The following is a 26,813-nucleotide window of genomic DNA, read 5'->3' as shown; positions in this document are numbered from 1 at the left end:
GCTAACACTAACACTAGAAGACAAAAAAGAGCAGTGTATACATTTGGGCTTGGGTGGGAGCGTTGGGTAGATGCCAGGGTAGAGGGTCTTAAAGCCTCACTTGTCCTTAATGCCTAAAATGCTATTTTTTTGCCCTATAGCAAGCCCAACTCAGCTGACTGGGCTCTGAGACTTGCTACCCCAAGTCATTTTTGCAGTTATTCATAGGGGCAAATATTTACAGGATAAGAGTCTGTTTACATGATCTTTTGACAGCAGCAGTGCCATTAAAAAAAAAAAAAAAACAGAACAGCATTTCAATTAAAGTTGTAAAACTTTAAAATGGGTATTACTCAAATTACCATGCTAAAAACTATATTTACCTCGTTTTGGCTTGCTTTAATATTTTACTCCCTCTGTAAGTTTGTTTACAAAACAGAAGGAATCAGTTTAAGCTATGCCAGTTCTTTGCAAAAGAATTCAGGATAAAGACGATGTGTGTTAAAAATCCTCAGGGAAAATAATCACTGCTACATGTGCAAGAAGTCGCTTTCCATATGTAAAAGTCGGGGTACGGTTTCAGCCCCATTTACAAGACACCAGATCACACCGATCCAATCTGATCGGTGAACAGATCGATTTGTTTTCCACTAGGGTTTGTTTGGAATTAGACCGGCCCCCCACCCCAGCTCCGCTACTCAATCCAATTTTATTTCCACATGCAACCCCCCGACCCCCCATAAGACCCCCCCCCAACACCTCCCATTCACTTGCCCCACAAGTGGGGAGCAAAGGTGCCAAGATGGGCTGGAAATATCTATGTGGGGGTCCGGGGAGCCAGGCCAGCTCCGCAGCCCGGAGCGGGGGCGCTCAGGCCGCGCCAGGCAGGGGGCCCGGGCCGCCAGCAGCTTCCCGTCGCCCCGGCCGCGCGGCGCGGCTGTGGGCCCCGAGCGGAATTTTACGGCCGAGCTGGAGCGGAGGAGGCGGCCGCAGCAGCAGGAGGAGCCGCCGCCCTCCCGCTCATCCTCCCCGGTTCGGCGCCGCTCCGAGCCCGGGCCCGCTCCGCTGCCCGCCGCCCCGGGCGCTTGGCCTGAGGAGCGGCGCAGGCAGCGGCGGCGGCGTCTCCCTTCCGCATTTTCCTGGGTCTCTCTCGGGCAGTGACGTGACGTGCTGACGGCGGGCCCGGCCCGGGGAGCTTGGCCGCTTCCACTCAGCTCCGAGCTCGGCCCCTCCCTCCCCTCCCGCCCGCCCCGCCGCAGCCGCCACCGCCGCCGCCGAGCTCGGCCCAGTCGCGCTGCGAGAGGCCGCCCCGAGCCGCGCGCCGCCGCCCGCCGCCACCCCGCACGGTAAGCAGCGCCGGCCGGGCCTTCTCCTCCCCGTGCCCGCGCCAGGCCGCGGCGCCGCAGTGCAGGCCCGGAGGAGGCCGCAGCTAGGCCGCGCCAGGGCTCTGGCTGGAGCGGGCCGCAGGGCCCCGAGCGGGCTCTGGCGGCGCGGCCGGGGGCGGCGCGGTTGGGGCCGGTGGCGCGCGGGGAGCGGGGTCGGAGACGGGCCGGGCCGGGGGGCGGCGGGGCCGGGCGTTGCCAGGCCGCGAGCTGGGCCGAGGGGGCTCGCGGAGCCTGTGGAGGAGGAGACAAGATGGCGGCGGGGCACAGAGGCTGCGAGAGGCGGGGGCAGGGCGCCGGCCGCCATCTTGAATTAATCCGCTCGCCCTGGCCGGGCTTCCCCTCGTGCGGGCCGGGCCAGCGGGGGCGGCCCCAGCTCGCGGCCCCTGCTCCCCCCACCCCGGGGCCGCGTGATTGGGCCTGGCGCTGGCCGGCCCCGGCGCCTTGCTAGGCCGCCGCAGCCGCCCGCGAGGCGCCCCGCACTGCGGAGAGGGGAGGGCGCCCGCCACCCGCGGGAGGGGGCAGGGCAGGGCGCGCCGCTCGGCAGCCCGACACACACCCCCACCCCTCCCTCCTCCCGGCGCTGCCTGGAGCGCGCCAACGCCGAGCTGTGCGCCCCGAGCGGGGTCCCCGCAGCCGCGCCCTGCCCGGCCCAGGGGCTCTGCGGGCCTGGGGAGCCCGGCAATGGGAAGAAGAATGGCGGCCTGGCTGGGCGGCAGCGAGTTCTCCTCTGGCCCCGTCTGTAGAGCCCGCCTCGCTGCAGCATTTCAACGAGAGTTTGAATATTTCCCCGATTTCGGTTTTGTTAACGATCAGCACAGACCCTCCCTGACTCGAACCCCACCCCCGTGATGCGCTTTTCCAGGGAAACCCCCTGGAGCCCGCTGTTTGCAAACCCGACACTCCGCACTTGGTGTATGAGAGTGAGATTGAGTCGAGAGCCTGGCTAGGCCACAGGGAAACTGCTGCTTTCACTGCTCGAACCAAGGGGGATGTAGAACAAATACACAGCTCAGTAGCTAAAACAAGCATATTTTGGAACTGTGTTTAATGGCCTTAGAACTTAAAGTTGAGAGGTTGCCTTACAAAGGTGTAATCTTGAACGCAATTCTGTGTGTGTGTGTGTGTGTGTGTGTGTTGCATTCTCAATGATCAAGTGGGACAGGGAAACGTGGTTTCAAAATAGTAATAAATTGTGTTTAAGCTAGACCCTCATAACCAAGCAAAGGCATTTGATTGCTCAGGACTTTAACCCAGTTATGGGGACACAATTAAATCCTGTCCACACTACTTTTTTAAAAACACTGATTTGACCAGGTGAAGGAAAATCTTGTAGTTGGCTCTCCTAACTTTTGTTGTTCTTTTGATGTGTACATGGAAGTTTTTCACAGTGGAGGCAGGAGTTGGGAGTAGAGAATTTTGCTGATTGTTCTTCACTAGTGGGAGTGGGATCAGGATTTTGTCGTGTTTTTAAAATTTTGTACAGTTGGATAAGGTTGATTTTGCTATCTGTATTAGTATTTTTATGGGAATGGGCGTGGGTGTTTTACTTTCATCCATAAGCATGGAGAAATGATGTTGCTGTATCGTAGGATACACCTGTAGCTACACTGCTGTAGTACTTAAGTGAGTAGACATTAGCTATTCTGACAGGAGGTGTTCTCCCATCTGCTTAGGTAATCCACTTCCCTGAGAGGCAGCAGCTAGGTAGACAAAATAATTTTATATATGAACTTTAGGTCAGCTTAACTGCACTGTTCTGGCATGTGGTTTTTTTCACACTCCTGAACTACATCTTCATGCTGACCCCATTTTCTACCAGGTCTTAGTCTTTCCCCTCTTGCTTGCTTTGGAAGGGAGTTAGTTAATGGATTTAGCATGTTTCATTGGCATATTACACTCTCCTGCACGCGTTCTTTCTCCGTTCATTCCTTTTTTGACTGATTGTGTTTAAAGTCAAAGTTAGGCCAAAGATGTATATAACATCTTGGGAAATGAAACATATTTTTCGTAGGGGGGGTTCTTTTATTGAATTGCTAACATTATAATGCCATTTGTATTCCAAATATATTTTTTTCGTATTTGTCTTCAGGTCTGAAAAATTTGTCTTGATTTTCATCAGTGTTCTCCAAATAAAGTTATATTGCTTATATTAACAGATATAGTGAACATTTTGTAAGAGCTGTCTTTATAGTTTAGTTTTACATACTAAACTATGCAATAATTAAATTCATACTTATTTTAGAGCTATGTGAAACTGACTTAGGGTAGGTCTCCCCTATTGCAGTTGTCAACCTAAGGTATGCAACTCCAGCTACCTGAATAATGTGGCTAGAATCGACATACCTTGGGTTGAGTTACTTTGGGGGGTGATAGGAGAAACTCAGGTTGACTGACTAACTCTTCTTCTCAGGGATATAGTACAGAGGTTGACTGGAGAGTGATCTGCAGTTGTGTTAGTGCGTCAGCTGCTGGTCCATCAATCTCAAAGCATTGATCCTGGCTGTAGTGTAAGATGTCCTTGATCCTGAAGAAGTGGGCTGTGCCCACGAAAGCTCATTATACAATCTACATGTTTTGTTAGTCTATAAAGTTCTACCAGACCATTTGTTGTTTTTTAAGTTTATTCTGTACAGACTAACTTGGCTACCCCCTGAAGCTTCTTGATCCTTCAGTTAGATCTGACTGTGCAGATGGATCTCAATACCTGCAGAGAGGCTCATTGAAGCCATTAGGGTTCCACACAGACATATAGAGGTCTGTCTGCATGGATCTAGTTGTAGGATCAGGGTCTTAAAGAGTATTAAGTCAAATCTTATTTATTCCAGAACAGGGTAGTTTTTAAAATGCAAATAATAAAACTAATGTGGTATATAACTTATAAGTGGTAGAAAGTCTATCCTTGATTCATCTCACTACATCTTAAAAATCCATTTGTTTTGAAAGCTTTCTCAGATGACCAGAATCAACATTTTCAGAATGTAAGCCTTTCCTTTTCAGAAATTCTTGTTTAAGCATTAACAGTATGCAAACAAATACAGTACTGTCTTCCTGATTTTGCAGGTGGACAGTTCTAGCACCAATGCTGTTGGTATCTCTACCAAATTGCATCAGGTGAGGACTGACCAGAGACTTGCCAGTTTTTATTGTTACTACTTAGAATCAGTGGACAGTTTTGAGTAAATGACAAGAATCAGGTCAATTTCATGCTGTTAGAACTTACAGCAGTAGCAGAGACAGGCAATGGAGTTATTCCTATGGGAAAAGGACCCAACAGGATAAATTGAGTAATGGAGAACTCCCTGGGAAGCACCCAGAAATTTGATGGGATAAGAGATGGAAAACATCACAGGAGCAAGGAGGCCAGGGGATGGGAGCAGGAAGCAGAGAGGTTGAGTGCTCCTCCCAGAAGCCAGTGGGAGTTGGGACTTCAAAATCATCAGACTGTTAACTTTTAACTGATTGAAGATTAATATGTATGACAGGATCAGTGGTTCTCAAAATGGGCTGTGTGCCCACCTGGATAAGACACTGATGAGCCCACACTGCTTTTTTTTTTTCTTCAACCGAGAGTGTCCATAGCCATGGAGCCTTGCAGCTTCCATTGGCTGTGGTTTGCCATTTTCAGCCCAGGGGAACTGTGGGAAACAGTGTGGCCCATTCAATGGCTGTGGACCCTTTAAGTAAACAAAGTGGTGGAGACTCGTTAGTGGCTAACTTGGGTGGACCTACTTTGAGAACCACTAGGCAAGATGTAGACTTGGAGTACAGTCCAAAAGTAGTACTTGTACTTGGTATTGCATGAGGAGAGAGCAGATCCCAACATATTTGACTAACAGGTTTAGTTCTTGCTGTTAGGTGTCTGTTAAATGTATGACTCCTGTGTGTGTGTGAATGACGTCAGGCATAGCAGGGTATGTTAGAGAGCGTAAGTTAAAAAGGATAAATAAGTGACTGTAGTATGAAAAAAATAGGGGAGACAATATAGAACATAATTGTAGGGAAAGAAGGAGCGATCCAAATGGGTGGAGAAAGAAAGTAAACAAGCAACCATAGGAAGGCGACACAGGAAAACAAACACTTTTTAACATCCCTATTCTATAATAGTATATGTGGGTAAACGAGTAACTGAAAATTTAAACTGTTATACATTTACACGCAGAGGTGGGGGAGAGAGTTCCACGGAGCCACTTGCCTTCTCTCCCCACACTGCTGCCTCTATCTCAGGCAGAAGCAGTGGGGTGTGTGTGTGTGTGTGTATAGTCATTTGGATTAATTTATAAACCCAGGCTTACCAAATAAATTGTTTAACCATCTATATACTAACATCCCTAGACATAATATCTTAACATTCAAAATTGCCTGATTTACATCAACAGAACTCAAAAACAATCTGTCAGTGAATATTCCTAGAGCTCTGCACGGGTACCACATTTTTCTCTGCAAAAATTAGCCATTGCTATCTGCAGGGCTCGAAAAAGTATTGAATCTACTTGCCCAGGGCGAGTAGATTTCAGCTGGGCGCTCCACTCATTTGCGGCATGCGCATGCGCGTCTTGCGCATGTACAGCGTGCGGCTGGCAAACGGCTTTCGCTGCCGTTCGTCAAGCCCTGGCTATCTGCATCTGTGGATGTGGATACTCATGGATATAAAATGGATATCCACAAATTAGCAGTGTTCTAGATACAAAATTTATGTCCACATCGCAAAAATGAGCCATGGATGCAGATTATGTAGGGCTCTGATGATCCCTTTTCAAGATCCAGAAGCCTTTAACTAGAATCATCCACAGTCTTACCAGTACAAATCCCTTTTTAAAATCTAGGCTAGTTCATCTGGACTTCTCCAAGTAATAAAGGAGGCCATGAGAAAAGTATCATAGTTTAATTTCTGGCTGCATTCCTCCCTTCTCTTGCCCTTGTTTACATTATTTTTCATCAACAGGAGTGTTTAGTTGGGAGTATCAAAGGATGAGGTTGTGCAAGGATGGAATTGGAATATATTTGCTGCTGGGTGTATATACTTGGGAATGTATGTTTGTTTTTTGTTTTTCCACCATGCAAACATTTCCTTGACGGGGGGGGGGGGGGGGGAGAGGAATGAAAACAAATTATTGCAGTTTTCAGTTAAGGTTTCTACTAGGGATGTGTAAGAGGTGATACCTGGGAGTATCTCTCTGACCGTATCCCACTGTGGGTGGAAAGCTGCTCCAGCCCATATGGGCTAGGAGTTGGCAGCCATGCGCGGGCTGGGGGTGTAGAGCTGGCTTTTGCCTATAACCGCATTGGGGTTAGAATTTCTCTTCTTGAAATGTGTGACATATGCATAGGGAATGTGACGAGTTTGATCACTGAGGTCCCCTTGGGGCTGTCACTGGTGTGCTGATCATGCCACTGAGCCTACTTATCTGCCCTCTGGGGTGCACCACCAGGGCCACTACCCTGTCCTGCTGAACCAGAAGCTCTGGTCACCCAGCCAAGGAACAGAGTTAGGATAACAACCTCCCAGCAGAGGAACACAGACTCTGAATCAGCTTTGGGAGAGCTCACACACAAGGCCATTGATAGCACTGCCCCCAAAAGGACCAAAACCCCAAATAAAGCCATCTTACTCTTTACAAAAGTAGTGGGGCATCCCAGAGGTGGGAATTCTTTGTGTTCAATTCAAACTTTTCTCAACTTGAGTGGAAAAGTACAAGGAAAAGTACCAAGTCTTTGCCCACGAAAGCTTATGCTCCAATAAATCTGTTAATCTATAAGATGCCACAGGACTCCTCGTCGATTCAGCAGATTGTAACTTTAAAATTATATGTTACATAATGCATTTTGTCTAAGCGTCTTGGAGTAAAGCATATTCATATTAAGCCAATTTTCATAAAGCATATGGGGGCATGACAGGGATCTCTGGGAGAACTACAGTTACTGGACAAGTAAACTTTTTCGTCTTTATTTTTCTTAGGCACTGTGACTGATGAGAATTAAAGGCCATGGATGAAGATGGACTTGAACTGCAGACACATGAGCCAAACGCATTCTTTGACCCAACAGGTCTGATAGGAGATAAAGCATATTAATAAAGCCCTTCATGTTAAACACAAAGTAGATTATAACGAGTCATTTGTCTTTACTGAATGGTGCTGAGCTGTTCTATTATTATTTTTGGACTGAATGCTGCACTTGTGATTTTATTTTTAGTTCAGAACAGTGTAACTAAGATGTACTTGCTGCAGGACACTCTGAAATGAGGATTATCGAAAAGAGACTCACAAATGGCTGACCTTACAAAAAAAAAAAAAAGGTCTCTTTGAGCTGAAAGCTAGAAAATTGGCCTATGTGAGTTTGTCAAATAAATGCCAGTGGCTAGTAAGAAAGTAATAGTTTCCTGGTGCTTTTTCAATTTCCTTACTCTCTCTCTAAATAGACATGGTCAAAGGTACCAGAATGCTTGTGGTAGATACATTGTGTATAAGCTGAAGATAAATTGCAGTAACTGACAGACAATAAACATCAGTCATGTTTACTGAGTTACTATGGATGTTTTAAATGTTGGTTTAATTATATTTTTCAGGGTCTGATGCAGCACATATGGATGGAGATCAGATTGTTGTAGAAGTTCAAGAAACAGTATTTGTTTCAGATGTGGTGGACTCAGACATAACTGTACATAACTTTGTTCCTGATGATCCGGACTCTGTAGTCATCCAAGATGTCATTGAGGATGTTGTTATTGAGGATGTTCAGTGCTCAGATATCATGGAAGAGGCGGATGTGTCTGAAACTGTCATTATTCCTGAACAAGTGCTGGGCACAGAGGTAGCTGATGAGGTTTCATTAGCACACTGCACTGTTCCAGATGATGTTTTAGCTTCTGACATAACAGCAGCAGCATTGTCTATACCAGAACATGTACTGGCAAGTGAATCAATGCATGTACCTGAAGTTGGGCATGTGGAACATGTGGTTCATGATAATGTTGTAGAAGCAGAAATTGTCACCGATAGTTTGGGAGAAGATGTAGTTTCTGAAGAAGTCTTGGTAGCAGACTGTGCCTCAGAAGCAGTAATTGATGCCAACGGAATTCCCATGCAGCATCAAGATGATAAGGGCAACTGTGAAGATTACCTTATGATTTCCTGTAAGTTTATGGGGAAAGTAGTAAAAGGTAGAGTGAATTACATTGACTGGGTGCTGTTGAAATTTTTTGTTCCTTTTAAATGACGCCAGGGAGATTTCTGAAATGTTTATAAGAACAAAATTTCATAAATGTACATGAATATTTTCCATTATAATTGTGCTCCAGCTGAAGTGGCTTACTTATGAAGCTAATATAGAGAAAGCTGGAAAAACACTATGTTAAAATAAGCCTTTTAAAATAAAATACTAATGTATTAGATTACAGAACAATATTTTATATGAATACTTTTTGTAACAAAGGTAAAATGCCATTTACATAATGACAACTGTAGGAGGTAAACCTGGCATTGCTCCAGCATATACATTTGTACAAACATATATGTTGGAAAATCAACTAAGAAAGCAAAAGAATAGTTTCACATGAGTGGTAGAGGGACAACCACAGAACGGTTCTATTTTTCTGCTGAAATATTATTCTTAATGTTTCTGCTAAGCTTCTGTTTTAGATTTATAAACACAGGCAGCAATAACTTTTTCTATTAGAATATATTTTTTTCTCTTGAATAAACTGAACATGTGAAGGCACGCTATTAGCAAAAAGAATAGCCACTATTGCACATAACTGGGAAGAAAGCTTGAACTGAAGATTCTGGTTTTTGAAAAATTTTAAGCCCTTTTGTACCAGTGGCATGGTCTATTAGAATTGCAATATTGAAACAGGTGCAGGTGGAGGACAGGGACAAGGCCAGATGATAAAATTAATTTCCCTGTGGGAAATATTTCTTCAGTCAAACTAACATATATTTTAATGGTGTAATCAGATTAAAATTCTTGGGTTCTGTATAATTTACGAAAGTGATGCTATTAAACCGTTTTTTGTCATAGAATCATTCAAATAGACATTGTATCATTTAGCCCGTTTATGTTGCCATTGCAAGATTATTTGTTTTGTCTAGCTTTTAATTATTCAAATAATGGAACTTGATTGACTTCTTATATTAATTTTTGCTTTGTTTCTAGTACAGGTTCTTTGAGTAGTTCCTCATTGTCTGCATGTTGTTTTTTGAATATTTCTTTTCTTAATGGAATTGTAGGGATGTTAAATTTAGTTTAATCAAATAATTGACTAGTCAATGGAATTTCCATTGACTAGTCGATTAGTCAGTATGCGGAGGAGCTGCAGCAGGATTAGCTCCTGCCCCCTCCCCCCCTCCCCCCCTGAAGCACAGCGTGGGGGGCCTGGTGTGAGCTGGGACAGCTGATTACTGGGTCCTACCTCTCTCCCCCCTCTACCCCCCTCACGGTGCACCTGCAGGCTCTTAATACATTTAGAAAACAGAAGCACTGTGTGGGGGACCTAGCGCAAGCTGGGAATCAGCTATCCAGGCTCTTAATACATTTAAAAGGCTGGAGTGCAGTGTGGAGGATCCTGTGCCAGCTGGGACAGCTGATTCCCAGCTTGTGCCGGTCCCTGCTACCCCTCTGCCTCCCCTGCCCCCTGTGGAGACAGTGTTGGGGGAACTGGCTTTTAAGCCAGCTTCCGAGGCAAGGGAGAAGCAACTAGTCGAGAGACTAGTTGATTAGTCGCTTACATCCCTATGGAATTGTAGTTTGTTTTGTCTAAATTCATGGATTTCAATATTTCTTCTTGCCCCATGAAAATTGCTAGATTTCTTAATGCCCTAACATGTGAATTCCTGGTGTCGAATACCCTTGTGTGGCTGTATTTTTAAATTAATAAGGAGATAAACGTAATGGTCCCTAAAGCAGAAAATCTAAGAAACCACCCTTTTGTACTTCTTACTTACAGATAGTAATTGACTGAAAACATGAGATTATCTCATCATGTTTAACAGAACCAAGGTGTTTTGATTCCTAGTTACTTTTGTCTTGATTCTTTACTTTCTTTGTTATTGGATATCAATGTGTTTTTCAAATATTTTTGTAATATAGTTAACCCTTTTAACTCAGATACTTAAGCATATTAACATTTTATATTAATATTTCATTGCAGAGTGTATAATTTTTCTTTATTTTGAATTGAAAGTACATTCTAGGATTTGAGCTAAATGAAAGTTTCATCCATTACCTTCTACTATATTTAAAGCCTACCTAACAAGTTCTGCTGGTTTTGAAGTCAGGAGATCAGTGCTTCCTCTGGTTAAGTGGAGATTGTCTAATCTGAATAGTCACTTCATTATAGAAAAAGAAATCAAATGATCTTTTACCTCCTTCTTTCACCTTCATCATATGTATTTCTTGATCTTCAGACTCAATTTCTCTCTTCTTCAGTTGCACTTGATACCAAATGAGTGTTAAGATCACCAACATCAATCTCACCTTTGATTCCTCCCACATCCCCTCCCCCAAGTCCTTGAAATCATTCTTGATTTTATCACAACTTTTTTCAGTCATGTTTACCTGAGTTAGTCATCTTGGGCAAATGGGTGAGTAGAATTTTGCGAGGTTGACTTAATCTAAGGTACCTCCACGATTGTGTCCAAATGCTGCCGGTTTTCATATGTTCTGCAAGGTATGGACACGTGCCTGTATTCCTCAGAATACTTTTGCCTTTCTTGTTATGCTCTTTTAATAGCAAGGCAGAATATTACTCTGTTCACTTTATATGGGTCACAAGTTACCTGTCCCACATTCTTCATTAGAATGCATAGGTTAGATTACTTGCTACTCTCTTTCTCTTAGGTTTCTTTCAGTGTTTTCCTTTTGCTGGATAGCCTACTCTTTCTGTACCTGTTTTCTTACTGTGATCATTATCCAGTTTTTTCAAGATTGATTTAGATTTTGCTCAGGTAAGAGTGGTTGAATGAATATCTAATAACTGAATGGTTCCACACATGCTTTTCTTATTCCATTTTTCTTTCTTCTCATTTCTGGATTGAACCTGCACTTTCTTTTCTGATAGTACCTGTCTTAGTGATCTCCATTCTGTGTAACTTTCCTTCAGCAAATTCATCTGCTGTTTGAATCACCCTTTCCCCATTACAAATGAAATTTAGCACATAAGACTGTCTTGCTTTCTTTGGTTCCACCTCCAGGATAATGCTTCTTACTACTAGTGATGCTCAGATGCTCAGTCTTTGATTGTGCTCAAAACTCAGTTTTTTTGTTCTGAACTGGGTCCTGGCAATAATTTAACTCTGCCTTTGGATCCCTAAGCAGAGAATGAAAACCACTGCCAGCTGTTAAACAGTATTGAAAGGATTCTAAGAGTTTTGATTAAAGTACACGTTTCCTTTTATCCATGCTTGAAAAAGTCATTTGAGGAAGACTCTTGATATATGTTGGCCAAAAGGGGACAGATTATGGCCAGACACACAGCAACCTAACTCCTGTAGTCATAGACTATAGTACTTGGAAAACTGTTTCTCCCTAAATGGAAATACAGCGTTTTAGTAAAATGTTAAAAATGGCCACAGACAGAAAGATGTTGGAGTTTTATCAGGGAGGACAGTACCTTAGAACTGGACAGCCAACTGAAATTAAAGTTTCTGCATTTCTGATTTTACTCAGTTTGTCAAAACAGGAGACATGCCGTTAGTTTTTTGTCACTGAATAGTGGTAAAGGAAATAGCTGCGTGAAAAGAGAAGTTGTGCTGAATATTCTCAGTATATTTTGTACAATAAGAATTGTCAAATATAAGTAAGCAGTATGGGAAATCTGAAGAGATGAAGGCTGATTTTGGACACTTTGTACTCATCCTGTATTTCACAAATCTAGGAAAATATTTGATGTTAACAGATATAACAGACCTGTTACATCCTAGTCAGACCTAGAATAAGAAATGTTTGATTCATATACCAGAACCCAAATTTTTTGAACCAAGGGTGTTCATAAAGGTGGTAACGTTGATTGTATCATTACTTAGTTTTAGAAGGGGCACATTTTCCTCTCCTCTTGGATGATACTTTTATTAAGTCATTGGACCTAGTGAGCAGAACTATAATCCATATGACTGCGGTATTGACAAATCATGTTTTTGTAGCAGATATAAAAAATGTTTTTGTTTTACAGGCCGTCTTCATCAACCATCTGGGAGTACAGAGCTATTTTCTCTTGAGGAGATTCTTAAAGGTGCAAGACATAATAATAGTTTTCTCCCCCCAAAAAGAGTAATATTTGCTGTTAGACTACTATCTAATCATTATAATGGTATTGTGCATAACTGGCCTGGCCAAGAATGTTTATGAGATCAGTGCATGTTGATCATGAGGAAGACAGGATACTTCGGTAAGAGCTTAGTTTTTACTGTGCTGGGTAGAAAGAAGCCAAATTATGGGAATTGGAGCTACTTTACTATATAGCCCATCAAAACAGACTAATGAAGTATATCAGTCTTGAGTCCTGGGAGACTTATCTATCATAGTTTTCTGTTTCCTGGGTTTGTAAGACGTCTGAAGTGTCATCTTAACATTTAAGAAATATCAGGAGGGCCTCGCCTTGTGTTGGACACCATCATAACAGTGCTCTATGTGGAAAAGAGAGTGGCTACAAGATATTCTAGACTACATCAGGAAATAAAATTATTTCAGTGGACAGAAAGTCTAACTTATCAATTGCAATACAAATAAACAGTGTAAATGTTTAGATTGAGCAAAATAGAAGTATGCCTGGTTAGGGACCTACTTGAGTATAAACATTATGGAAGAATGAATGCCACAACCTTTTGCATTAAGAAAATACTAAAGTAAGCAAGTTGTGCTAGGAGCTGACAAACAGCTTATCCTAACTATTTTGTCTATTACCTGTGATAATGAGAATCTTTGACAACAGAACTCATGTTGTTTTTATTGTTCCAAACTGGCTTCAGGGATCTTGGGCCAGATTCTTTTCTTAGTGAAATTAATGTAAACGTGGAGATTTTTTTTTTTATTCAAAAGCTAGCTTGGTGTGGATTTCTTGATGAGTTTTTACATGTAATAGGATGACACCTGAATAGATGCACGATTTGCTACATTTTTGGAGTAGAGAAATGGGAGCAGTTTATACCGTTTGGTCTTTCCATGGTCACATTTTGCCACAATTTATAGTGCATTTTGTTCATATACAAGAATTTTTCAAGATCTAATGTTTGGTGGGAGGTAAATGCTATAATAGTATAGGCAACAGGTCAATTAAATGCTATTAATATATAAAATATATTTTGTCTTCCCTTGTACTGCTCTTAGTCATTCCTTTATTCTCTCTTGGTCTTACTGAGTTATTCCTCAATATGGAGAATATTAAGATATGCTTTAGATTAGGGGTTCCCAGGATTTTTCATGTGGACTACATTAACAGATTCTTTTATGGATTGTTTGTACCTATGAACACAAACGTGCAGTCCAACTTCCTCTTCCATTTGTGATCACATAAAATCATTGTAGCAACTATAGCAATTGCATACATAGAAAAATAACATTAGGAAAGTGCATTTTTGTACCATTTTTTAAAGTAAATGAAAGCAACTGGAAACAAGAATAGAGCCAGCATCAGGTGATCTTATGAGCTCTCTGAAGACCACCAGCATAGTTTGAATACTGCTGTTTTAGAAAAAAGTATTTAGTTTCTTAAGGTTTTTATTTTGTTTTCCTTTATTTATTTATTTAATTTAATTTATTTATTTGGAGAAGCAATTGCAATGCACCATTGTACTGAAGTGAAATTTTGGTGTAGAGGAATCAAAACATAATCCGTTCACTTACTAATTTTTAATAAAGTTTATCAGATTTTAGTTAATAAGGTTGCATTTTACAGCTTTGGAGTAAGATCATTCTATCTCTTCTTTGCCGTAATACGGGCTATGACCAGTTTAACAACTGCCTGATGTACCTACTTGGAAGGTCACAGTCCTTTATTAAAAAGAACATGCAACTTATCCTAATTCTTTGAGAAATTAAATTACCAGATAGGAACACATTTTCATTTTTTACTTTCAGGAGGGAGAATATAAGAAAATGGCAGCAACCTATTTTTGGCGCATTCGTGGGTAAGATCATGGATAGGTCATGTACTTGAATTAAAAATTCAAGGTTGATGCTTGTAAACCTCATTTTCTCTAACTGAAATTGAGAATTTGGAAAGATGCATGGAAAGTATTCATTTACAAAATCACTATATAATACAAAACAGTTTTAACTGTATACCCTAAAATAAGTAGTTACAAGGATATCAAAGCCTCAATTAAACCAGTACAGTTAGATGCTTCAGTGTGGCAGTATCAAGCCCTATTGATGAGAAAGCACTATCTAGACATGATGGACAATACCAATAGCCAGTTCAGAAGGGAGTAATTAAATCCTACAGAATGAAGAAAGCAAAAAGTATACTTGAGGAATGGTAGCAAAACATTTTCTCCTCTGCTATAATTTTATTATGGTTGGAGTCTCTTGTATAATCCAAGGAATTATTTTTATAAAAGTGTTTCCAGTTAGCTGAGAACACCTGCTATAGTAAGGATGCCTTTTTGGAGTGATCTGAAATAATGTATCACCAATAATGTCTTGGCTTTTCCCCCTATTTAGAAGATTCTGAGTTTCAGTTACAGCCATGTTAACAAGGACATTATCCTTTGATCTAGGATCTTGTTTCTAAAGTAGGTGTGGGGAACCTTTTTTGGGTCAAGAGCCCCTGACCCACAGAAAAAATCAGTCAAGAGCTGCACACAAAACCTCCTCATTGATGTGGTGCCCAACTGAGAAGAAGAAAGATGCTCCCCACAATCCTGTCACACACCAGAGCCTGGAGCATCCCAGCACAGGCTCCTCAATGCAGGGGGGACCCTGAGCCTTGGGGGATGGATATAGGCAAGCTGGGGCCTGCATTTGGCCCCAGGTCTGAGGTTCTCAACACTCTGTTCTAAAGTAATTTCAGATTGTACTGTAGGTTTTCTTGGAATTTTAAAAGCTCTGTATTCTGCAGTGTTCATCATTCACCTGCAAAAACAATGTTTGGTGCATTCCTACTGCCATTTCTAGTGCTGTAATGTAACATAGTGAATAATATTATATGCAAATAGTGATAGCTGTTAATTTACAGTTCTTGTTGAGAAAATTTATGTATGTGTAAACATATGTATAGTATGTATGAGAGGCAGAATACTTTGATTGTATATATGGTATAAAGGTTATAGGTTGATATAACTGCACGATAATAATAATACCTAGTTTTTGTATAGCTCTTTGCATTAGTATGTCTCAAACCACTTTACAAAGGAGGTCAGCATTATGCGCAGGCTGGCTGTATTGTTCATGAATGGCAAAACCATGACTGACTAATGTAGATCATTCCACTTGAACACCGTTACAACTTTTATACTACATCATCATGTACTCTGTATATGGTTCATATTACAGAAAGCTATTAGAATTTTTTTTGTGTTTTAAAGTATGTTATTGGTCCTGTTTTTCATTTCTTTTTCTATAAATGTTTTAACAACATACCTTTTGTTATCATGATTCTAAACTATACATGACTTTTAAAGAGCCATAAAAACTTCAAAAAGAGATATAAAGTTACTTTATTGTACATAATGTCATATGTTTTAAGTCCAGTGCTTTGGAGTCTGTCAGGTCAGTGCTAGGAAAAAATGCTGGATCCTGTTGAAAAGAGGAAATCCCTATAGGGTTTTGAGAGAGTGGACTTTGTAAGCCTGTGAAAATTAGTGTTTTGAGATAAAAGTTAACATTTGGGCAAAGAAACATTTTATGGTATGTATTTTAAAAAGATACCAGATTTCTGCTTATGAGTTTGTAGTGTTAGAATTAGTACCAGTACCTAGAGGCTCAGTGGGCAGAAGGTAGGTGACCCATTTAAAAGATTAATGAAAAGTTAATTTTAATTTATCACATTAATGTGGGTATGTGTGAGAGTTATATTGCCACTATGCTGCTTGGAGGAAGTCCACTGAAGAGCAGCAATGGAACAGGTACAGTCTTTAAGACACTGTTTTGCCATGAGTTCAAAATAATAATGGGGAATGGATATAAGCAGGGATGTTAAAACCCACTGAAATAATTAACTGGTTAACGATTTGTTTAACTGGTTTAACCGCAGTGTGGGTGGTGGAAGATGCTCCAGCTTTCCTCTACTGCAGTCAGCAGAGGCTGCTCTTGACCAGCCCTGCCAAACTGCTGCATCCACCATAGGCGAGGGAGTTGGTCCCACTGATTACCCAGTAAGCATGTCATTAAGGCTCATGCTTACCAGGTAACCGGCTAATTGTTAAACCTTTTATGTCCTTAGGTATAAGATTGTAATACTACATATATTTTAATTTCTTTCTTTGGAGAAGTTGACAGGAATTAATGAAATCAGAATTTGCCAGTATTAGTGACAATTCATTAGCTTGAAACTGAACTTGGCCCCTTCTTTTCTGAGCAGGTGGGGTCTGGGATTGCTTAAAATTCTTTCTCCACTCACCCAGAAGAAGTAAGGCTTAGTGATTGTGGTGGTAACCCCCTTTCTAGTCAACTTTTTTTTAAATAAACTGTATCACCCTATCACATTTCTTATTTAGATTATGAAAATCTTGTGTCTTCTGTCTCTCTCTTTTGTTTCTGAGGAATCTTAAGCAGTTCTTTAGATGTGGCTTCTTCCACTGCAGTGTCAAGACACTTAACTTATTTTTTCATTTTTAACCATTTTCAAACTGAAATGATAAAGTGAAACCTTTCTTATTTTCAGCTTTTTGTATAGATAATGTAATTATATAATAATTTGTCTTTGTAGTGGATGATACTGGGAAGATCGAACATGAAGGTTCTGCTGAAATCACCATGGAAGCAGAGTCAGAAAATGATCCATGTAAAGTGGACAGCATTTGTCCAGAAGTCATCAAAGTATATATCTTTAAAGCTGATCCTGGAGAGGATGATTTAGGTAAATCAGTGTAGTCATTTTAGAACAGTCTAACTTCTGAAATCCTGTATACTCAGACTGTGTTGTTTTTTCTCAAATCATTTGTGAAGGAACATAGATTCTAAATATCAAACAATGTAGACTTTTATTTTTCAGTTTAAAATTTCATAGAAAAATATTCTTAAACTTTACTCTGGTCTTCTTAATTAGGAGGCACAGTAGACATTGTGGAGAGTGAATCTGAGAATGATCACGGAGTGGGACTGCTTGATCAAAATAGTAGTGTTCGTATTCCCAGGGAAAAAATGGTTTATATGACTGTAAACGATTCTCAGCATGAAGATGAAGATTTAAGTAAGTAGGTGGCCTTTTTTTGGGGAAAAGGTTTTTATTTTCAGTGATGTGAAATTACTATTAAGGCTGTTTATTCTTAATTTCTTTTTTTCTTAGATGTTGCAGAAATTGCTGACGAAGTTTACATGGAAGTGATTGTAGGGGAGGAAGATGCAGCAGTAGCCCATGAACAGCAAATTGATGACACTGAAATTAAAACTTTTATGCCCATAGCTTGGGCAGCAGCTTATGGTAGGTCCTGTACAAGCACTTCTTCAAGGCTGGGATTGGTGGTAGCAAAATATCTGCAAAAGCATTTAAAATCTGAATATCTCCTTGGCATTTTGTATCCTACAGTTGCCAAATAAAACACAGATACCTGAAAAAGAAGATGAAAATTATAAAGCAAGCTTCTTTTTGTTTCCATTTTAACAGACATTCCCTTCATTCGTGTGTGTGTGTGTGTGTGTGTATATATATATGTATGTATGTATGTATGTATGTATAAAGTACACAGGTTTCCAGCTGAAAAATTGCATCTTGAGTACCTCTAGTCTTGGCAGTTTTGGAATACAATGAAGTCTGGCTTGGGAATAGAGAGATGAATATTTTTGTCAGAAGTGACAACCAGGAGAATGTAGGATTCAGTTAAATCTTAGCTGAGAAGCAGTGTTACCATATGACTTTATTTTGGGGTGCTTGGGTGAGTGCATAAATATGTAGCCTGGAACTTGGGAAATTAAATCACTTTCAAAAAGTAAACAGGAAAGGTACCTGTACGGTACTTTCTGTTTAAATGATTCTTGGGTACAACTCAAGAGTTGCTCTACAGTATTTCAGAATTGTTGCTCTTGCTTAGTGGTATCTGGGCATCTGATCTGAACTAACTTTTCTCCTTGTTGGACTAGATCATTTATGTTAGAGAAGCATCCAAGTACCCCAATCAAGATTGGGACTGTGTATGTGAGATGTTGTCCAAATACAAAGTAAGAGACAGTCCCTGCCCTTAAGGTTTTACAGTATAATTTAAAATAAATTGCAACAAGTGGTGTAACACATTAAATAATGAAAGAAATAGGATAAAGGTAATAGTGATAGGAACACATGGCTAAGTAGCTGTTTGATCAATTAAGAGCCCTTCTGGATTCCTGCCTGTCCATTATTAGTTGAAAGTTTCACACAGTCATCAAAGATGAAGTGAATGTTGAGGAGGGATCTGAAGAACAACAGAGTAATGACTGTACAAATTAATTTAGAGATGACAATTGAGGGCCTTAAAAATGAGAAGCAACTGGAAAGGGAAGCCAGTGGATGTGCTCAAAACAGGAAGAACAATAGGAGCAGAATCTTAACTCCTATATGGATAGATTAGGAATATTAAATATTAGTTAATTGAAGTGCACAAATTCTTATTGGTTACTCAACTAGTCTATAGTCCCTGGGATGGGGGTGGCAGCCAGTGTGTTCGGGCCCACTCCGAAAGAGCCCCGTGCCACTCCACGCTGCTGCCTCTATCAAGAGGCAGCGGTGCGGGGTACCAGGCGAGAGCTGATCTGTGAGAGGAACCTGTTTAAAAACCAGCTCACCTCACGGGACCTGGCACGAGCTGGAACTGAGCTTGGCTGCCTGCCCGTCCAGCTCCTAATACACTTTAAATGCAGAGTTGCAGAGGGAGTAGGTCCCGGACGCATCACAAACTAGGACTGAGCCGGGCTGCTGGCCAGCCTGGTAAACAATTTGCTGGCAAGGTAGAGGGAAGGAAATATGTGTAGTCTATAGAATTAACCTATAAGCTTTTGCTTATCGGTTAATCGACTATACCGGGGTTCTCAAACTTTATGATACCGTGACACTCCCCCGCCCCCCCCCCCCAAGTTGCTCGTGACACCAGGGGAGTTGGGACCCACAGTTTGAGAAACATGGCACAATACTATTACATCCATAGGATGGACCTGAATGGGCTGAAGTGGATTTGCTAGGATACAGGAGGAGGAGATTGCATTAGTAAAACTGGATTAAGGCTTGGATGAGTGTTAGTTCTTGTGACAGGGTGTTGAGTAAGGAGGGCTTAATCAACCTGCAGCCACTACAGCCACAGTCAAGGAAAATAGATTGGAGCTGATTGAACAGCCCTGTGCCCTCCTGGTGATGAGAAACATCTGCTGGCCTAATTAGTTTGGGGACTATAAATGCAGGGAGAAGGGAAACCAGGAGAGATGGCGGAAGGGGTGGAAGAGTGAGGTTAGGCACAGATACGTGAGACACAGATCGGCCCAGCCCTTTGGTTTGCCGCTGGTGAAGTGTGAAGAACATACATAGATTCGGTGGTGTGGTGGTGGTGGAAAACATTTGTAAATAAAGGCAGCCTTCACTGATTTGTGAGGGATGCAGGAGAAGAAACCAGAGTCCAGCTTGTGCGTCGCTACATTTGTGCTGACAGAGAAAATTCTAGATCATAAAAAAGGTTTTTGCAGAAGCAGCAGCAAAATTTAAACACATTTTGGATGTGTAGAGTTAGAGAGAATGTGAAATAAAAGATGACATTTTAGCTATAGCGCTAAGTGATACAGACCATGGTGATATTATCAGTCATGTCAGAGAAAAGGGTCAATGAAATGCTGAGGAAGTTATTGGAAAAGATGAAGAAAACAATGAGAGGATGGGGACATGAAAGGGCACGAGAATAAGATGTCAAGGAGGACAATGTTTGTTAAAAAGTGTTGAAATCAAGGAGTTAGTTGGAGGCCTTAAGTTTGTCCATCAAAAATTCATGCAAGATCTTAGTGAGTGCAATTTCAATGGAGATCCAAAATGGAGTTTAAAGTTGTAGACAGCACATTCTGAGGTTTAAAGATGAAGGGGGGGGGGGAAGAGGACAGTAGTCAGAGAAGTGAAATGTATAAAGCGGAGATTTTTTTAGGATGTGAGAAACAGGAGTGCTTGTATTGTCAGAATACAGAAACTGAAGGGAGCGGTGAGAAAAAAGGGGAGCAGAAATCGTGTCATGGATGTTGTTGAGGCAGGTTAAAGAGGTTTTAGAGGAGATCAGATAAGAAACCTCAAAGTCAATGACAGGTTCGAAAGAGAAGAGAGTGCTGGAGGTAATGTTTCTAGGGAGGATTTTAAAAAATCACATTATTTTTCTGCTGCAATGTGACAGTCCAATAGCTCTACTACTTTCCATTCTAGTAAGTAGGGGAAACAATTTTTGTATTTGAGACCAGTTACACCAAATTTTGTCATGTCATATTCTGTAAGGACCCTTGTGTACATACCTCAGCGTATGTTCTATTGGTGTCCGGTGTGAATTTAGTTCTCACTTCCAAAATTATCTGTCACCTGCCACACAGACTCTTCAGCCATTTTTCTGGCTTTCTTCAGTTGACACATGAAGTTCAGAATCCTCAAGCTATGGATGAGTCTGTTCCTGCCTGCATTTTTTGCTCTGATTAATTTCTAAACTCTCACATCAACTCTTTACTTTGATACCTAGCTGCTTCCTTTTGTGTCCTCCTCCCATTCTTGTCTTCACATTGGCTTATATGCTGCCTCTTCCACCTTGAATGGCCTCCCTCTCCTGAAGCATAAAGAGGCCACTCTTCTTCAGACCACTCTTTAAAGCTTACATATTCCACAAAATCTTCTCAGCAATGTTCCCTGTAAGCTGAGCTAACTTGAGTGGCTACCCCAGAGATACTCAGATGCTGCCCAGCTGATTGGCAGGGCACCCACAGTGTTTTTATCTGCATGTGTCTTGGTGCACATAACAAAATTTATTCTGCATGTGGATGGAAAAAGTTAAAGGGAACACTGCTTATCAGCCTTCAACAACCAACAAAAGATGTGTTGTTAAATAGAAAGCAAATATCTTTAATTATTTCACTTGTAGTTAAACCCATTATCTGGTGCATTTTATGTCATTCTACTATTTATGTATATTGAATGTAAGCTTCTTGGGGGAAGGGCTGTATCCTTCTCTTTGTTTTTATACAGTGTTCAGCGCACTGTTCACTCTCTTCAAAATTAATTTATACAAAGTTAAATCTCCAGATTTGAGTAGAGTGAGAGTTACGTATATTTATGTTGTTCTTCTACTTATGAGAATCGCTGGCGCATTCAGAAATGATTCCTAAACTTACATATCCAATCCTGCAAAGCCTCTGCATGTGAAACTTCTGGTTTTTTTTTCAAGTCAAGTCATTTGGCTTGAACTGAATGGGCATTCACTTGTAAAGGTTTTACAGGACCGGTTCCCAATCTTTTTGAACATATGGACCCCTTTTCAATCTATTAAAATTTCACAGACCCTGCCAAACAATCCATTTTTGCTAGCCAGTTAAACCCTTCCTGCCACTCTAATAGCTTTTGAACGGCTAGAGCAGGGTGAAATGTTCACAAAAAGAGAAAAAATTAGTAAAAAGTAACTGAGCATGGAGCTTCTCGGGTCCAATTGGCTACTGTTCACCTGCACTGCTTCCTCAGCTCCTGTCCCCTCTGTCCCCTGCCCATCCACAGAGCGAGGGGATTCCTGTGGTCCAAGGGCTGCTAGCTCCTCAAGGGTGGAACTTTGGGAGCGTAAGGGGAAAAGGTGGAACTTTGGGAGTGTGGGGGAGGAGAGCCACCATGTTTGCCAGGACACGGCTTGTTTTTGATCCCGTTCCCTGGATTCTAAGGGAGCAAGGGGAAAGTGCTTGCATGCTGTGCATGCCTCACACACACCAGTCAGATGTGAGAGACATGCACATCCTGCAAACACTTGCCCCTTGCTCCCTTAGCTTCTGGAGATGGCATCAAAAGCAAGCCGCATCCCAATGTGCATGGCTGCTGCTCCACTGCCCTGCAATCCGGGGTAGAGGGGGAGTAAGGATCGGGCTTATCATGGTTGGCCTGATCCTTACTTTTAAAAACTTTCTGTGGACCCCCTCCAGTGCCCTTACAGGTTGGGAACCACTGTTTTACAGGATTGAATTCTAATAGAATAATGGATATTGGGTCTAAATAGCATGACTTTTGCCTGTTCCCTGAGATTAGAAATTCTTTGTACAGAATTACTTACCAGAAATATGTGGCAAAAATCTTTTTTTAAAATGCAATATTGAGATTAGAAAGAAAGAAACCTATGTAAAAGAGACTTAAGTTTTTCTGTAAACTGCATTGGATTTGAATCCAGATCCTTCCCCATATAAATCCATACCTCTACCATTCAGTTCTCAATTACATAGCTGTAGCTCTAGATGTTTTCATATGCTGAGACAAGTACTTGTGGATCAATTAATTTTAATGCCCATTTGGTTTAACCAAATTATCATAGTTTAGCTAAAACTTATTAGGTTAAAAGGGTCTTTTGCCTATTTTTTGTTTATCATTATAGAGTGATAGTAGTAAGTAATTTCAATCTATCTTATTAGGTAATAATACTGATGGGATTGAAAGCCGGAACGGCACTGCAAGTGCTCTCTTGCACATAGATGAGTCTTCTGGACTTGGGAGACTAGCTAAACAAAAACCAAAGAAAAGGAGGAGACCTGAATCCAGGCAGTACCAAACAGGTAAGTACTTAGATGCTTAGGTAATTCAATGATAAGGCCATAAAAGTACCTCCATAAAGGTACATGGTTGTGCATTGCCACTGAGGTTTTGAATACACACCATTCTTTAGAGTGAATATGGTTACTTTGCTTCTATGATTTGTTGGCAGGATGTTCTGCTGACATATCCAGCTTGTATTTTCTGAAAATTCTGAAACAAAATGTTAGGAAAATTTAACATCACAACTTCAAATGGAAGTGAACTCTCAGCCAAAACAAAAGCAATATACATTTAACTTGATGTACAGATTTGAATTGACTAGCATATGTAACCTTTTTAAAAAGCTGATCTTGGCCAAATGAAACATTGGTGTAAATGGCATCTTTCTAAAAAGCTGTTTGTCTTTTTGTATAGACAGTAAACTCAGTAAAGTTAATTATGGCAGTTAATTTAACAAGTAACTAAATGAGTCTGAGTATCATAAGTTATTTTATCCGATATAAATTCTGTACACTTCTCTCATGTCTCTTAAACTTACAATAATTGTGAAATAATTTACCTCATGGCTCTTTTCAGAATCTTTGTTTGAAACCAGAAGAGCAGCTGCATGGTGTTGACATCAGTAGGCTTCTACCTTCACTGAATTATTTATTTTTCTAACAAAAAAAGGGTACCTTTCCATTGTAACTAAACTGCAGCAGTTCCATCTTATGTAGCTCCCAAGTAGCAGACTAGGCAAATTAAAGATCCTTCCTTTTGCATTGCCAACTACCCTGATAATTCACTCCTATTTGGAGGAAAATGTGTTTCACAGAGTGCCCAGAAGGTCATCAAATTCTGGCTAATTTGGTCAGATATCAGGAAATGAGTTTCAAAGCTGAGGAGCCCTTACATAAAATTTTCTCCTGTTGACCCACTCCCATTCATACCAAGAGGAGTCCAGCTTGAACATGTCTCCTGCTTGTAACTGAGACATATGACATGAGGAGGGAGTTAAGTCTTTCAGGTATATAGGTCTTTGGCCATTTAGTGCAGATGATGGGGCACCAATATAAAATGCTCACAGGGTGATGTTCTGCTTAATAAATGAACTGATAAGTTTTGTACCAACTTCAGTCTGTGTGGCTTTAATGTGTAATCCCATGTAGATTTCATTACAGTAGTATAATCTTGAGAAGAAAAAGACATAAATAACACTTGTAAATTCTGCTTCCAAAAGAAATGACTGCTAACTCCTTGCCATTCATATAGAGAAAAAAACCACATATTGCTATCTGATCTCATAGCAAGCAATGCACAATATGTTACAGAAATGATATTGTGTAGGAGTGTGTGTGGTATGAATGGACTTCCTTTTTTTAAAAAAAGGATAACTTGAAAATCTGGAATGTTAAGGAGAACATAAATAGTTTGCTTTGTGAGGTTATGTTGTTAGCTCATAGAAGTTGTCCTGTAATGTAAATTTTTCTGTCTTTGAATAAAAGTTAGAGATTCTAATTAAGACAATTTTGAGAGACTGTTGAAGAAGCTGTAATCACTGACATGTTAAATTATTCCTTATTGAATTTTTACAAATTTATTTCATGTGGTCTGTGTGACATTGATTCATTGGTTGTAAAGACACCCTTCTTTCTGTATGTTTTATATTTGACAGTACCACTAAATGCAGAGTATTGAGTCTGCACTTGTTACTTTTGGGAAATTCTGACTATTGATGCTTTATGATTAGTGCAGAAAAAAAGTTAAAGTGAACTTAACATGAATGGAAGTAACTCACTTTAGATTCAGTTAACAGTATTACTTATTGTTACATCATGTTAATGAAATGCTTTGAAGTATGTTTGACTGTTAATTTCAAAATACTTTTTGTTTATTTTCAGCAATAATCATTGGTCCTGATGGTCATCCTTTGACTGTCTACCCTTGCATGATTTGTGGAAAGAAGTTTAAATCCAGAGGTTTCTTGAAAAGGCATATGAAAAACCATCCAGAGCACCTTCTTACTAAGAAGAAATACAGATGCACAGACTGTGATTACACTACCAATAAAAAAATAAGTTTACATAATCACCTGGAGAGTCACAAGCTGATTAATAAAACAGAAAAGCTTATTGAATGCGATGAGTGTGGGAAGAGCTTCTCTCATGCAGGAGCTTTATTTACTCACAAGATGGTGCATAGGGACAAAGGAGCCAACAAAATGCATAAGTGCAAATTCTGTGAGTATGAGACAGCAGAACAAGGGTTACTGAGTCGTCATCTTCTGGCTGTTCACAGCAAGAACTTTCCTCATATTTGTGTAGAGTGTGGCAAGGGATTTCGTCATCCATCAGAGCTCAAGAAGCACATGCGAATCCATACTGGTGAAAAGCCATATGAGTGCCAGTATTGTGATTATAGGTCTGCTGACTCTTCTAATTTGAAAACTCATGTAAAGACTAAACATAGTAAGGAAATGCCATTCAAGTGTGATATTTGTTTTCAGACTTTTTCAGATACCAAAGAGTTGCAGCAGCATGTACTTATACATCAAGAAAGCAAAACACACCAGTGTTTGCATTGTGACCACAAGAGCTCAAACTCAAGTGATTTGAAACGACATATAATATCAGTCCACACAAAGGATTATCCTCATAAGTGTGATATGTGTGATAAAGGCTTTCATAGGCCCTCAGAACTGAAAAAACATGTGGCAGCCCATAAGGGTAAAAAATTGCACCAATGCAGACATTGTGACTTTAAGATTGCGGATCCGTTTATTCTAAGTCGCCACATTCTCTCAGTTCACACAAAGGATCTTCCATTCAGGTGTAAGAGATGTAGAAAAGGGTTTAGGCAACAAAATGAGCTAAAAAAACACATGAAAACACACAGTGGCAGGAAAGTTTATCAATGTGAGTACTGTGAGTATAGCACTACAGATGCCTCAGGCTTCAAGCGGCATGTTATTTCTATTCATACAAAAGACTACCCTCATCGTTGTGAGTACTGCAAGAAAGGTTTCCGACGGCCTTCAGAGAAGAACCAGCACATTATGCGGCATCATAAAGATATTGGGCTGCCTTAAAGTCTCTTTTGCAGACTTGTGGCTTGGAGTTGTAAAGGATATTGCTTTTCAGACAGCTTATTTTAAAGCCAATCACCTGCGATTACACAAAGAAAAAAAATAAACAAAAATACTGTGCATTTGATTTATTGCTGTATACAAATAGGATTATTGCTTCTAGTTGACTTTTATACATTTTGTTCAATAGCGTGTTCTCAATTCTATTCAGTTTGTTTAATAAATGAGGAAAAGATGGCAACAATAAAGTTGCATTTAATAAAGTAAACCCTGTCTCATACTGAATTTTTCAACCGTAATAGCTTATTTAAACATTTATCTTACTGACTTTGTTGGTACTCACAGTGTCCATGTTAATGCAGTTTTGTTGTGAATTTTAAAAATATTTTAAATTTTCTCTTGATAATATTGTCAGACATGTATAAAATAACCTGGGGAATTTTAATGTCAAGAATAATGTTATTAGGGCCAACCTGTTTGTCTTGTTTAGTGTATTCAGAACTTATGGCAAATTAAAAACTTTACATTTGAACAA

General features: G+C 40.5%; 1 protein-coding gene across 7 annotated transcripts; it reads left to right on the top strand.

Moving 5' to 3' along the window:
* Window positions 1-1,186: 1,186 nt before the first annotated feature.
* On the top strand, window positions 1,187-26,813 carry ZFX (zinc finger protein X-linked). Of its 7 annotated transcripts, XM_006112508.5 has the most exons (11): window positions 1,804-4,342; window positions 4,425-4,475; window positions 6,307-6,393; window positions 7,321-7,409; window positions 7,930-8,496; window positions 12,529-12,588; window positions 17,224-17,373; window positions 17,563-17,706; window positions 17,803-17,937; window positions 23,094-23,234; window positions 25,095-26,813. In XM_006112508.5, the coding sequence occupies exons 4-11, from the start codon at window positions 7,349-7,351 to the stop codon at window positions 26,279-26,281; spliced, it is 2,445 nt and encodes an 814-aa protein (XP_006112570.1). In that variant the 5' UTR covers window positions 1,804-4,342; window positions 4,425-4,475; window positions 6,307-6,393; window positions 7,321-7,348; the 3' UTR covers window positions 26,282-26,813. The 7 variants fall into 7 exon arrangements, with proteins under 7 accessions (XP_075769408.1, XP_075769410.1, XP_006112570.1 ...); XM_006112511.5 differs by lacking the exon at window positions 6,307-6,393; XM_075913294.2 differs by having other exon boundaries at window positions 4,425-6,393.

Source organism: Pelodiscus sinensis, chromosome 1 (genome assembly GCF_052426305.1).
Source record: "Pelodiscus sinensis isolate ZL-2025 chromosome 1, ASM5242630v1, whole genome shotgun sequence".
NCBI classification, from domain to species: Eukaryota; Metazoa; Chordata; order Testudines; family Trionychidae; genus Pelodiscus; species Pelodiscus sinensis.
This window is presented reverse-complemented; position numbering and strand designations above follow the sequence as displayed.